We start from the raw sequence: 14,654 nt of genomic DNA, 5'->3' as shown, positions 1-14,654 counted from the left end.
CATATCGGTTGATTAGCAGTTTATGCAGAGTCTTTATCAGTGGGGTTTACTCTGAATTATGTTCAGCCCTGGGAATTGAGACCTAAACTAAGAATTGAATCTGCAAATTTTATTTTAACTCCTCAAAATCACCTATTTAAAACCTCTAGTGTATTGTTAAAACTACTTGCAGCCAGAATTTAATTGTGATTAGTGGCACCCATATTTTCTCTATTTTTCTGTTATTATTTGGAAGATAAATTATGTAAATTATTGTTGTTTTTTGTTCATTGGAAATTCATTACAGTTCACTAATTTCCTTTCTGAACCAATTTCTCACTGATCTTTACCTTGGCCATTTGGCTAATCAAATCTATGCCAGTTCTCAGAGAATTCCTATCAAACCCACGCTATCACTTATTTCCCTGTAGCTTATTTTCTTCTACTTTCCCACGAGCCCATTCTGATTCCTGACATCCACACACACTGAATCATTTCCAAAGTCAAGAGAGTCAAGAGTGTTTAATTGTCATATGTACCAGCAATGGAACAACCAAATTCATACTTGCTGCAGTTTAACAGGCCCGTTAACACAATAACACGCTTGTAACTTAGAACTATTTAATGATCATTAATAGAATAAATTAACAACTGTAATACAGGTAACCACAATAGTGCAAAAGCAAAGTTTGCAGTGCAACCAAAGACACAGTCCATAGATGATCACAGTTGCTGGGGTAGTGGTTAGTGTTGTGCAGTGTTCAAGAGTCTGATGGTTGCTGGGAAGCTGTTCTTGATCTTGATTTTCAACCTCCTGTACCTTCATCCTAATGTAAGTAACAGAATGATAGCGTGGCCTGGGTGGTGTGGGTCTTTGATGATATTGGCTGCCTTTCTTTGAGGTAGCGTTTCCTATAGATCTTTTCAATGATGGGGAGGTCAGTTATTGTGATGAACCAGGCAATGTCTACCACTCTCTGTAGTCTCCTTCCTTCCTGGGTGGTCGAGTTGCCGAACCAGGCCATGATGCAACCAGTTAGTATGCTCTCTACTGTACACCTGGAGAAGTTTGATAGAGTATTCATCAACATACTAAAGTAGAGGCATATTCAATGGAGTATTCATCAACAAACTGAATCTCCTCAAACCTTTAAGGAAAGTGAGCTTTCTTCGTAACACTTCATTTGTGTAGAAAGTTAGCGAATTCTGATGCAAGGTTTCGACCTCGACTGTCAATATACATCTTTTGCTTCCAGAGATGCAGCTTGAACCACTGGGTTCTTCCTGCATTCTGGTTTTGTTTCCATATTCCAACATAATTATTATAGTTATCTTCATAATTCACAAGCATGTTTTGGGGGGAAACAAGAGCACTTGGGGGAAACTAGCGCTGTCAAAGGGAAAATGTGCAAACGTCACAGAGCATCCGAGATCAGGATCGAACCTGGATTGCTGGAGATGTGTGGCATCCCAGTGCAGGACTTGGTTTCAAAAACTTGGAAAATAGTTATGAAAATTATCTTTTCATCACTTTACAAAGTAATGCTGCTTGATAAGGAAATTGTGTTTATTAATGATTTAGGGCCTAAGAGATTCACATTTTGATTATTGATGTGTATTAAAATGGCAGTGGAGGAGGTGGTGGCACAGGACACTGGTTTGATCCAACGCCACTGGAACTCCATTTGCAGTAGCAAATAACTTGCCTGATTTTGTGCATAAGGCATTGCAGTTTATGATCTACAGTGTGCTTTTACATACTTAGTGTGCATTATCTTGGGAGTTGCTTGTGAATTATGAACAAGCCCTTGCTGAGAGACACTGAGGCTTAAGCTCACGACAATTGAACTCTTCTGCAACCTTTGTTAGAAGTCTTGGATCGACTTACAATGAACTAGTGTAAGGAGTCTCAAACCGACACAGTAATGGACTCCCTGCCCTGAAGTGCAAAAGGTAGGCACCCACACAGAGGATTGAATACCTGGGAGCTCATTGCCTCCCCCAAAACAAATAGGTCTAACTTAAAATAAACAGACAAAAATTTGGTTCATTAATGTCTGCTGCATAATGCTGCTTTAGATAGTCGGGAATTAAGTCTATAATCTCTGTTAGATTTCCCTATCATGGCCTGCATTCTTTCTTTGCAACCTGTATGTGGTCCAATGCGGCAGCAGTGGCATCAAACATGCATTGTCGCATGCTTTGTGCATGTGTGCATTGGACACATGCAAGAGTGCGATTCAAACTTCAACCTTAAGTTAGTGATAATGCTCCACTCTTGTTTCGGGATCACTCTCACACCATCATTTATTTCCATAGAGCGCAAAAGTCATGTATCGCTAGATTGAATTTCTAGACTGTAACTTCGTAAAATAGCTGTGTGTAATTGGTATTCACCCTGAGTGGTATGAGCCCTTCATCATTTAGGCCTTGTTTCGGTTTTGTCTGACCAGGTCTGAGATCCCTTTAAGTGATGTACCTAGCATTTGTTCTGAGTACCACACTTCAACCCAATCACAATGACAGCATCACTCCAAACTCCAACCCTGAGGAGTACCTTCAGCAACAGACTGGTTCAACCAAGATGCAGGACCGACCGCCACAGGAAATCCTTCTTCCCTGTGGCTATCAAACTGTACAACCTCTTCCCCTTCTGTCATGGGGTAGACTGAGATTGACTCCCCTTCTCCCCCTCCCCCACCAATCTCCCCAATCTTTGCACATCACCAATCCTTTCCACTCGTCACTTTAATTTCATGTTTCATGTATTTTGTGTTATTTGTGTTTTTAGGACTGTTGGCAGATCAATTTCCCTCCTGGGATAAATAAAAAGTTCTATCGTATCGTATCATATGTCACCACAGCCACTAATAACTGATTATGGTTTCAAACTCCACATCTTCTTCCTCCATTTTCTCCCCACATTGCTCCTACACTTGAGCTTTGAGGTCCAGTCGTTAACCAACTCCAGGCCTCTCTTCATGGCAACTGCCCTTTCCCTTGTGCCCAACAGCCCTACCTACCATGACCTGCATGTCGCTTTGTGCAAGTTTGGTCATGGGAAATCTGTCCTGTGGTGCATACATACCTTGGACCTTTTGCACAAATGTTGCAGCTATATGCCCACATTCGAAAAGTACAATTGCCCACTGCACATAGCCAGTTTAATCCACCTTTGCTTACACCGGAGAATTTCCAGGCTAGTTTTTCTTTTCAATTCCACACTTCCAGTAAAATTGTGACAGGAAAAGTGAGATGCAAAGACTGATGTACTGATTATCAGACACTGGAATTGTTGCTTTTAATAGGTTTAAAGAGGCATTTATCATCAATGTATGTTGTCTCCCCTGGGGAAGTCAATCCTGTCCCCATACACTCCTGTGGTGCCAGAGTCATCACCAATGTATTGCCCATTGCTTCAGCGCCTACCTAAGACATCCTCAGCCAGATTTGGTGACACTTGTCCTGTGTGCTCTCCTCAAGTGCACACCTGCAATGCCACATTCCGTTCTCTAGGGCAGGGGCCTCCAAACTTTTCAACGTTATATATTTGGCAAATCTTTGCGGGCTGCAGGAAAAAATAAAGAAATGTCAGTTTTATAAATTTAATGAGGTTTATATGTCAACAAATAAATAATATTCAATTTTTAAAAAGAGCTTTAAATATTGGAATATATATATTTCATGCATGAATTTATAAATTATATACCTACGGTATATATATACAATTTATAAATTCATGCATGAAATATATATATTCCAATATATATATTCCAATATTTAAAGCTCTTTTTAAAAATTGAATATTATTTATTTGTTGACATATAAACCTCATTATATATATACCGTAGGTATACAATTATTTTTAAAACAGAAAAAATACGTTGACCACCAGTGGGCATGCAGACAGTATAGAAATATCATATCATATAATGGCGGAGTCACCACATGTGTGTCACCGTCGCAGTGACTCACGGGTGGGCACTCCGCTAAGAAATCATTAAAATTTAAAATTATTATTAAGTCGGCAGCTGCATACAAGCCCTCAACTTGATAGCCTACCTGACGTGTAAGTTCGGAAACTGCCGAGGTCGGCCCTGAAGACCGGAGAATCGAGGAGGAGGAGGGAGTCGCTGGCGACGACGGACAGGATGAGTGGGCCAGTAGGAGAGGGGTAATGCCCCCAGCGCCTGCAAGGTCGGCTGCAGAAGGCGTTTCCCCCGGGACACACTGGTGGTCGGTCGGGCGAGGAGAGGGATGTCGATCGACGGGCTGTGCCAGTCGAGGGCGACGGAGGAGGCCCTGCAGCAGCCTGGGGCTCGCCTGGATCGGGAGTCGCTCCAGTACATCCAGCGTGCGGACCCGACTTTGGACTTTTGTAAATGGCGCCAAAATATGGTGGTGACTTGTGCACGTGTGATCTATGCTTAAAATAACTCCACTGCGCAGTGCACACGTGACAATAAACCATCATTCATATGGGCTGCTAAAAAGAAAAGTTCCCACGCTACCACAGAACCCGCAGCACAGAACGTGCTGGCTGCGGGCCGGATAAAATCTCATGGCAGGCCGGATGTGGCCCGCGGGCCACAGTTTGGAGACCGCTGCTCTAGGGCAACTTTTCCTGATATCTCCTCCATCTCTTCCTGTTACTCTTCTTAGAGCCTATCAAGTGGTTCTGCAGTCGACATCCCATAACCACTGGGCCTGCTCCCTCTCCCCACTCCCAAAATTCCCCTTCCTTCTCCAGTGCCCTTGGCTTTCCTACCAGCGTCTGAATTACACTGATGTCCTATCCATCTGACTCATCCCACTACCACATTTTTCGTCCTGTCATACTTCAAAGCCACCATCAAAGCTGCCAAGTGCCTACTAACAGTATTGTATAAAACCTCAGTTTAGCAATGTGATGGCTATGGGAATTAACTAGTAAGTAAGATGCTGAGATCAACCACATCCAGACAAGATATGACATTCATTTTATTAAAACTGGTAACATATCAGAAACAAAGTTATTCATTAATATTTTAAGAAAATTATCTGCAAAGCCTATTCCCCTTCTCTTTCCCTCGCTCTCGCTCCCTCTCTGCCTTCCTTTCTCCTTGTTTTCTTTGCTCTCTTCTCCCTCTCGCTCTCTCTTTTTTGGTCCCTCTCTTTTTGCTCTCTCTCTATTCGCTCTATTCACTATCTATCTATCTATCTATCTATCTATCTATCTATCTATCTATCTATCTATCTATCTATCTATCTATCTATCTATCTATCTATCTATCTATCTATCTATCTATCTATCTATCTATCTATCTATCTAATATATATATATATATATATATATATATATATATATATATATATATATACATACACACACATCTTATATATATACACATATATATATATATATTATATATATCCCCTAACCCCTCTCCTTTCTCTGTTAGTCTGTCTCCCTCTTGCTGAGGTGGCCCAGCAAGTTCCATTTGTAAAAAAAACAATTGTAACAGAACCCCCAGCACCAGTTTCTCGGGGCAATTAGGAACAAGCAATAAGCACAGCCTTGCTAATGATGTGCACATCTCCAGAATAAAATAACCTGAGCATGCACAGAGTCAAATAGCCTGCCACTTGTTATTGTCTGGACTCTCGAAGCTGTGACACCTGGGCACAGTACTGTAGGGCTTTTTGTCTCCATGGAGCAGAGCTGCAATATGATTATGAACCACCAGCCTCAGGAGAAGGATAATGGGAGAAAATCAGGAATGCTGAAATAAATATAAAAATAAATCATTTTAAAAAATACTTTTTTCCTCAAAATAATATGTAGCCTTGAGAATGTTTAAAAATATATATCTAGTATTACAGGCTGCTGTGTGATGTATGTAAATATTAATATTTGAAGTAGTCGCTTTATAAATTCATGCATAAAATTGGCAAAAGTGAAGGTTGTAATTATCCTTTGAAACAAGCGCATGCTTTCTTCCGATAAAGAAGTGTTCTTTGTACTGTGTATGGCTTTTTTTTTAATGCTGTGACTTTAGAATGTCAGCCTTTCAGTTTACTGAATAATGTCTTAATGTGTAAGTGTAATAAACAAGCCAGTAAGACTGTGGTATATTGGACACCTGCCTGCCGATCGGTGGCATTGTACTAATGACAGGGGAGACATAACATTTCACTGTAGCAATGCCAGACAAAATTAATCTTTAGTGGAGAATGCAGCAGCACAGTGCCCTACGTGAAGTGCGGTGAAGCTACTGGTTCTTTAAAAAGGCTGAAATAAAACTACAGCTGCTAATCCCCTGGTTTCATAGTCTACAGAAAGTCACTTGATATACTGATAAAATATATGCTCCCACGTGAGCCAGGTTATATAGTTTAATCTGGTTGGACCTTGCATTACTGTGGGTACTGGTTGTTTCACTTTGCTAATCAGCTATATTTCATGTACACTGGTCTTATGCTTCTCACTTGATTTCTCCACTTTTGTCAGAGTGAATGGGAAGATGTTTTATGAAGACAAATACTTATCTCTTTATAATGAGCTGAATAACCTTGATTCCAGAGGCCTTGGGAACTAGCCATCCCACTCTCTTTATCTTTTTAGAATTGTGCATTAGCAAAACGTAAATTGCTAGGATGGGATTGTTTCTCTTCTAATTGTTGGTACGGGTCTGTTCTGCACACAATATCCTGTTTGTGGCTGTGTTATACACTATGTGTTCTTCGGGCACTAAGTCAGTTCTTTCCTCCACACAGGATCAGAATCCGGTGGGAGTATCTCGGCCGGCGGGATCCATCCAGCCCCCTGTTCCCGGTCCCGGCCCTGGGACCGCAGTGCCCGGCTCCATGGCTGGTAACCCCGGAGGCAGTGGTTACCTTGGCAACCAGCAGCAGGCAGCCATGATGAAACAGTTGTTGATGGAGCAAGAGAGACAGAGAATGCATCAGATTCACTTGATGGAGCAGCAAAAGCAGCAGCTATTCAGGGAGCAGAGGCAGCAGCAGCAGTTTCTGGCAGAGCAGGTAAACCTTCATTACAGATAGTGCCAGCAGGAGGGGTTGGAGCCCAGGATCCCGCTCATGTCTCACAGCCCCAAAGGGGTATTGCCGTCAGGAATACCGCCATTAAATCCACAACTTCTCTAAAGTGGTGTTGAAAATGAAGCATACCCTTGTGAATTTGCCCTGAGCTCATTATTTTCTCATTACGATCATTTTCACAAGTGCTCTCTCTGTGCAGAAATATTTAATATGTGATTTTTTTAAATTTCCCTCTCCTCCTTTATGACTCCATTTCACAGCAACATAGAAAGACAGGAACAAGAATAGGCCGTTCAGCCCCTTCAAGCCTGCTCCCACCAATCAATATAATCATGGATGCTCCTCAATCTCAATATCATATTCATGCTCTCCCTGTGTCTGGATTAGAAATGTAACTATTTCCCTCTTACTTGGGACTTAGCCAAGTTCAGTCACTTGGCCTCTCTAGTCTTCCACGTAGCAACTGGCAGATTTACCAACCTCCGAGTGAAGGCATTTCTCCTCATCTTAGTCCTAAATGGCCAACCCCATATACTGAACGTGTGGCTCCTCGTTATCATCCCACCAGCCATCTTCCTCACATTTAATCTGTCTTGCCCCGCAAGGATTTTGTTAGTTTCAATTAATTCCCCTCTGATTTTGGTGAATACAAACCTGGTCAATCCCCTAATCTCTCCTTACATAGCAGCCCCACTATCTCATTTCTCTCCCATCTCACCTGATATTTTCCTGTTAAAGTGTTATGTTTGCTCATATCCAGCTCTGTGTTGCTCCTTTCTGGTCTATTTGATTTTCAGTCTGCTTAGCTTCATGATTATCAGCTGTAATGGAATCCCTTTCCCTCTCCTACCCACCTATCCATGCATCTAAAGAGTCATCATTTAAAAATGTTCCCACCCGTGAAAATTGGGATAAAATAGATATCCTAAATCTGGAGACAATAAATGCTCAGCATTTGATTTCAAATCTATTATGATTTAACACCAATACTAAACTCAGGCACATGTTCCACATGTTCGTCCAGGACCATCATTTATATAGAAGCATTTAAAACTATGGCCTATTCTATTACTGCACTCTGATGTCCAAGATTAAGCTGTGAACATTTTGAAACAAATCACATTCTTCAGGTGAAAGAGAAAAACAATTGAAAGTGTGGGCTGCACTTTTTTTTTATAGGTATGACCTATTCATATGTGTGCCATGAGTTCAAGAGTTTGCTTTTGATGAGACCAGACCTGTTGATACTGTCACACTAATGAGAAACCTTCATAATGTTCTGGATAGAGACAGGTTGCCAAAATTAAAAGTCATTTGTGGTGCATGGAGCATGCACTGGTCTAACAAAATATTTGATGGCTTTTATCTTTGCACATGATTAAAAGGAAGCATATCATTTTTTTAAAAACCATCTAACCATGATCTGGGGATTTGATCGATTGACTGAAAGAAACACCATGGAAATAGAATGTTCGGCCCACCAAGTCCACACCAATCACCGATCACCCGTTCACACTGGTTCTATGTCATCCCACTTTTGCATCCACTGCCCTACATTACCTGGGAGGGCAATTTTTTACAGAGGCCAATTAACCTACAAACCCGCCTGTCGTCAGGATGTGAGAGGAAATGGGAGCATGCTGAGGAAACCCACGTGGTCACAGGAAGAATGTGCAAACTCCACACAGACAGCACTCGAGGTCAGAATCCCACCATGTTCTCTGGCGCTGTGAGGCAGTAACTCTGCCAACTGTGAAAGTGCAGGAATCCTTGGCAATGCAAGTGACAGACTCCAGACTGTGAATTCTGGTCAGCACTAATTTATTTCTGCAAATATATTTGTTTTCTCCTCAAACTCTGCTGGCCCTGTTGTTCAAATCTGGTGGAATGCAAGAGGGACAAGGTCCAGCTGTTAATGGTGAAACAAGGAAAGAAAGCAGGGACAAAAGGCCTTAGTGCCCAGCGATTCTATCAGACACACCCAAACGTTACAGTGGACAATTGGGTTTTTAGGGTAGGTTACTGTGAAATGGACACAGAACTGTGAAGGGATGAAATGTAAAAATTGAGGTATTGAAACATACCTAGAAAAGTGTGATGGATAAGGAGGGGACAATGCGGGATGATGTTCATAAGTCATAGGAGCAGAATTAGGCCATTCGGCCCATCATCTACACCGCCATTCAATCATGGCTGATCTATCTTTCCCTGTCAAACCCCATTCTCCTGCCTTCTCCCAATAACCCTCGACACCCTTACTAATCAAAGAAACTGTCAATATCCACCTGAGAAATAGCCAACGATCTGGCCTCCACCTAACGTATGGTTAAAAACCTTGACAAAGCTGATGCTTGTTCAGGGGGACACCGAAGACTGATGCTGCCTTTGAAATGCTCTTTGAAAGTGTGGTGGCGTCGAAGGCATAAATTAAATCTTGGGGACCTTGGGAGTCCGCACGAGGCTCCTGCTGCTCATTACTCTGCAGGCTCATCAGAAAATAGAGGCAAATAGTATTCCTGGTCATGGAGGCAGCGTTAACATCCATCCAACTCTAATAAGTGGGGATCCCCAGACCCCCTATTGACCGAAATTCAACATTTGTAAAATATATCACATCAATGGATTATCAGTGTGGGAGTGAACAATTGTCTGCACAATGACCCCAAATAATCTCCGCGCAATGATGGAAATAGCAGAAATTTGTGTATTTACAGTAATGTGCATTGCACAACTGAGTGACTGACGGGAGACTCCAGTGTCCCCAGGTTCAGTGCCAGGCTTGGCCTTTCTCTGTGGCTGCCGTGGTCTGTGAGGAGTGAGCTACACTTTTCCTTGGTGTTCAGTCGACCTTGGGGTCTTGGGGACCTTGGGTGTCCGTACGAGGCTCCTGCTGCTCATTACTCTGCAGTGAATCTGACATGTTAGTTATGCATTGGATACAAATGGGGGGAGGAGAGGATGTGAGTACATGAGCTGTGAGTTCTCACTGTAGTAGTTCAGGCTTCAAGCTGAATTGGCAGCCAACCAGGCTTTAACACTAAAAACCTCTGAGGTGTTTTGAGGGTGTGAAGAGAACATATCCGTGCAAACCTATTGGCCTGCAAGTTTCATAGGCCTCTTCCTGGTCTTCACATGTGTGTGCGGCACAGTGGCACGGTGGTAGACCTGCTACCTCACAGCGCCAGAGACCCGGGTTCGACCCTGACCTCGGGTGCTTTCTTGGTGAAGTTTGCATGTTCTCCCTGTGACTGCGTTTCCTGCAGTTTCCTCCCACATCCTAATAGGCCTCTGTAAATTACCCCAAGTGTGTAGAGTGGATGCAAAAGCGGGATAACATGGAGCTGGTGTGAACGGGTGATCGATGGTCGACGTGGACTCAGTGGGCCAAAGGGCCTGTTTCCATGCTATATCTCGAAACTAAACCTGGTCAGGAAGTCTCCAAGGGGATGACACGTTCTGCTTTTTCCACCATATCTCCAGATAAACTTGGTATTTTAGTGAATTTCAGGGTACTTAAAATCATTGCAATAATTAACAGTTCATAAAGTTAGCTATACTGAAAAGACAGGTAAGCATTACACATGAGGACCTTTGAAGGGATGCGTTGATATTAGTTACATGACTGAAGCTGCAGCTAGTGGGGAAATCACAAAATAAGACTGTCATCTCCCAGCAAACCAGCTTAAGTTTAACGCTGCAGGTTAATTTCCTACATCAAAGAACATTTATTTCTCCTATCATAGACACGTACAGGATGGAAACACACACTTTGGCCCAGCTTGTCTATGCTGACCAAGATGCCCATCTAAGCCAGTCCCATTTACCTGTGTTTGACCAATATCTCTCTAAATCTTTCCTATCCATGTATCTGTCCAAATGTCTTTTAAATGTTGTCATTGTACTCACCTCAACTACTTTCTTTGGCATCACATTCCATATATGTGCCACCCTCAGTGTGAAAAAGTTGTCCCTCGGGTTCTTATTAAGTTTTTCTCCTCTCACCTTAAATCTATACCCTCTAGTTCGTGACTTTCCTTGTTTTTAGTTGAGTGAAATGAGTAAATGATTGAGGAAAACACAAAAAGGGAGTACAAAAACTTGGGCGGCACAGTGGCACAGCGATAGAGCTCCTGCCTCACAGTGCTAGAGATGCAGGGTTTGATCCTGACTAGAGCTGCTGTCTGTGGGGAGTTTGTACATTCTCCCTGTGACCACATGGGTTTTTCCGGGTGATTCGATTTCCTCCCACTTAACGAAGACGTGCAGGTTTGTAGGTTAATTGTCTTTTGTAAAATTGTCCCTAGTGTGTAAGATACGGGGATCGCTTGGTAGTGCAGACTCAGTGGGCCGAAGGGCCTGCCTGTTTCCACGCTGTAACTGTAAACTAAACTAAACAGGGCAAGACTTCCACAGTGGCACAGCTGTAGAGTTGTTGCCTTATAGCACCACAGGCCTGGGTTTCATCCTGACTATGGGTGCTGTCTGCACGTTCACCTTGTGACCATGTGGGATTTCTCCGGGTGCTCTGGTTTCCTCCCGCATTCCAAAGGCTTACACGTTTGTAGGTTAATTGGCTTCTGTAAATTGCCTCCAGCGTGTCGAACAGAATGAGTGTACTGGTCGGCGTGGACTCGGTGGGCTGAGGGGCCTGTTTCCACGCTGCATCTCTAAACTAAACATAACTAAACCGTGCAATTGTTCACCCAGAATCAATGGGTTTGCTTTCCTTCCATCAGCAACAGCAGCTACAACAACAGCAACATGAGCAGATGCAACGGCACCTCCCCAGAACACATCCACAGAGCAAGGACCAGCAGAGGAACCCTTATCCTGTTCAACAGGTCAATCAGTTCCAAGGTAAGCCTGTGCAATATGCAGTTTGATCTGGAGGATTGACTGTGATATTAAATATGCTGTTACACTTGAATGGATGCATTTGATTTTAATTAAGCGATGGGCTTCATTTTCATAAATAAATAGATTCAAAGAGATTCAATCATGAAGCAACCCCTTCAGTCTAAGTCTACATTGGCCATAAACCATCTATTTACAGTAATCTTGCATTAACTCCAATATTTTTTATTCTCTCCAATTCTCATCAATTACCCCCAGATTCTACCAATCACCCAAACACAAGAGTAATTTACAGTAGCTGATTAACCTACAAATGTTCAGCACTCTGGACTTGCATTTCTTGTGTCATTTTCTACTCCATTCAGAGAATTCAGCTCTGTCTATTGATGAATGAAAACTACATTCATACGGGTGTCAAGTGAGGACAGGATCACACCAGACATTGAGAGCCATGTAATCCAGTAACCATCCAACAATTGCATGTAACAATATCACTTGTGGTGTTGCATTACTGTGGCCTTGCATGCAATGAGAGATTTATTTGGAATCTGAAAGACTATTTCTGCAAGATATTTTCTTATTAATGGCACATACAGAAAATCACAGGAAAATGCACCAACAATTTTCAAATGTGCCACGCGATGCGTACAAGGGTCGAGGACCTTGTTTTCATCCCTGTCGTTCTCCCTTCTCCCCTCTCCTGAAGATACAAACGTATGAAACCATGTCCCACCAGACTCAGAAGCTGCTTCTCTCCCTCTGTTATCAGACTACTGAATGGTCCTCTCTTAAACTGGGGTGTAGTCCAGATCTTCAAACCTACCTCATTGTGGACTTTGGACCTTTTTTCTGGAACAACAATTCTCCAGGGCTGTAAATTATATTCTACACTCTCGTTGCTCCACCTGTTGTACTTGTGTATGGTGATTGTATTCATGTGCAGTATGATCTGATTTAATTGGATAGCATGCAAAGAAAAGCTTTACTCTACCTCAATGTAAGAAACAGTACAGTGACAAGAAAATAAACCAATACCAATACTGCAATGGCCTGGGATTGAACGCATGAATGTTCTGCCTGATCACACATACTTTGTATTGTGGAATTGCTCTAGGGAGGAGAGAACTGCCTTGTTTTTGAAAGCTGGGAATTACATCAACCTATTGGTACAAAGCTGGATGACTATTGATCAGTCTAGAATACATTGCACATATATGTGTCAAGGCACCCCAGATTACCCACGGATGTGCATTAATTGGAAAGTATTCTACTCCATTAACATCAATTAGAAACATAGAAACATAGAAAATAGGTGCAGGAGGAAGCCATTCAGCCCTTCGAGCCAGCACCGTCATTCATTGTGATCATGGCTGATCGTCCCTAATCAATAACCCATGCCTGCCTTCTCCCCATATCCCCTGATTCCACTAGCCGCTAGAGCTCTATCTAACTCGCTCTTAAATCCGTCCAGTGATTTGGCCTCCACTGCCCTCTGTGGCAGAGAATTCCACAAATTCATAACTCTCTGGATGAAACAAAAATTTCTCACCTCAGTTTTAAATGGCCTCCCCTTTATTCTAAGACTGTGGCCCCTGGTTCTGGACTCGCCCAACATTGGGAACATTTTTCCTGCATCTAGCTTGTCCAGTCCTTTTATAAATTTTATATGTTTCTATAAGATCCCCTCTCAACCTTCATATGTTTCTATAAGATCCCCTCTCATCCAGGGAATACAAGCCCAGTATTTTCAATCTTTCCTCATATGTCAGTCCCGCCATCCCAGGGATCAAACTCGTGAACCTATGCTACACTGCCTCAATGTCCTTCCTCAAATTAGGAGACCAAAACTGTACACAATACTCCAGATAGGGTCTTACCAGGGTCCTATACAACTGCAGAAGAACATCTTTACTCCTATACTGAAATCCTCTTGTTATGAAGTTAACATTCCATTAGCTTTCTTCACTGCCTGCTGTACCTGTACGCCAACGTTCAGTGACTGTTGTACAAGGACACCCAAGTCTCGCTGCATCTCCTCCTTACCTAACCTAACTCCATTGAGATAATAATCTGCCTCCTTGTTTTTGCCGCCAAAGTGGATAACCTCACATTTATCTATATTATACTGCATCTACCACACATCTGCCCACCTGTCCAGGTCAGTAGACAATAGACAATAGGTGCAGGAGTAGGCCATTCGGCCCTTCGAGCCAGCACCAACATTCAATGCGATCATGGCTGATTATTCTCAAACAGTACCCCGTTCCTGCCTTCTCCCCATACCCCCTGACTCCGCTATCCTTAAGAGCTCTATCTATTTCTCTCTTGAATGCATTCAGAGACTTGGCCTCCACTGCCTTCTGAGGTCACCCTGCAACCTCCTAACATCCTCTTCACAGTTTACACTGCCACCCAGCTTTGTGTCATCCGCAAACTTGCTACTGTTGCTTCTAATTCCCTCTTCCAAATCATTAATATATATGGTAAACAGTTGCGGCCCCAACACCGAGCCTTGCGGCACTCCACTCACCACTGCCTGCCATTCTGAAAAGGACCCGTTTACTCCTACTCTGCTTCCTGTCTGCCAACCAATTTTCTATCCATTTCAACACCCTACCCCCAATACCATGTGCTCTAATTTTAGTCACCAATCTCCCGTGCGGGACCTTTTCAAAGGCTTTCTGAAAGTCTAGATACACTACATCTACTGGCTCCCCTTCATCCATTTTACTTGTCGCATCCTCAAAGAATTCCAGAAGATTAGACAAGCATGTTTTCCC

At 42.8% G+C, this 14,654-nt stretch overlaps 2 protein-coding genes across 3 annotated transcripts in view; both read left to right on the top strand.

Moving 5' to 3' along the window:
• The window catches only part of ndufc1 (NADH:ubiquinone oxidoreductase subunit C1), a 442,230-nt gene that overhangs the window by 125,373 nt on the left and 302,203 nt on the right, over positions 1-14,654 (top strand). The window lies entirely within an intron of this gene.
• maml3 (mastermind-like transcriptional coactivator 3) overlaps positions 1-14,654 on the top strand; it is a 471,521-nt gene that overhangs the window by 436,792 nt on the left and 20,075 nt on the right. The window contains exons 3-4 of one of the 2 annotated variants that reach the window (XM_078404808.1): positions 6,736-7,002; positions 11,757-11,877. In XM_078404808.1, the coding sequence (XP_078260934.1) occupies positions 6,736-7,002; positions 11,757-11,877 (388 nt within the window). The remainder of the gene's footprint in view (positions 1-6,735; positions 7,003-11,756; positions 11,878-14,654) is intronic. The other variant, XM_078404819.1, reaches the window with a different exon arrangement.

The sequence above is a fragment of the Rhinoraja longicauda genome, chromosome 1 (genome assembly GCF_053455715.1).
Source record: "Rhinoraja longicauda isolate Sanriku21f chromosome 1, sRhiLon1.1, whole genome shotgun sequence".
NCBI classification, from domain to species: domain Eukaryota; kingdom Metazoa; phylum Chordata; class Chondrichthyes; order Rajiformes; family Arhynchobatidae; genus Rhinoraja; species Rhinoraja longicauda.
This window is presented reverse-complemented; position numbering and strand designations above follow the sequence as displayed.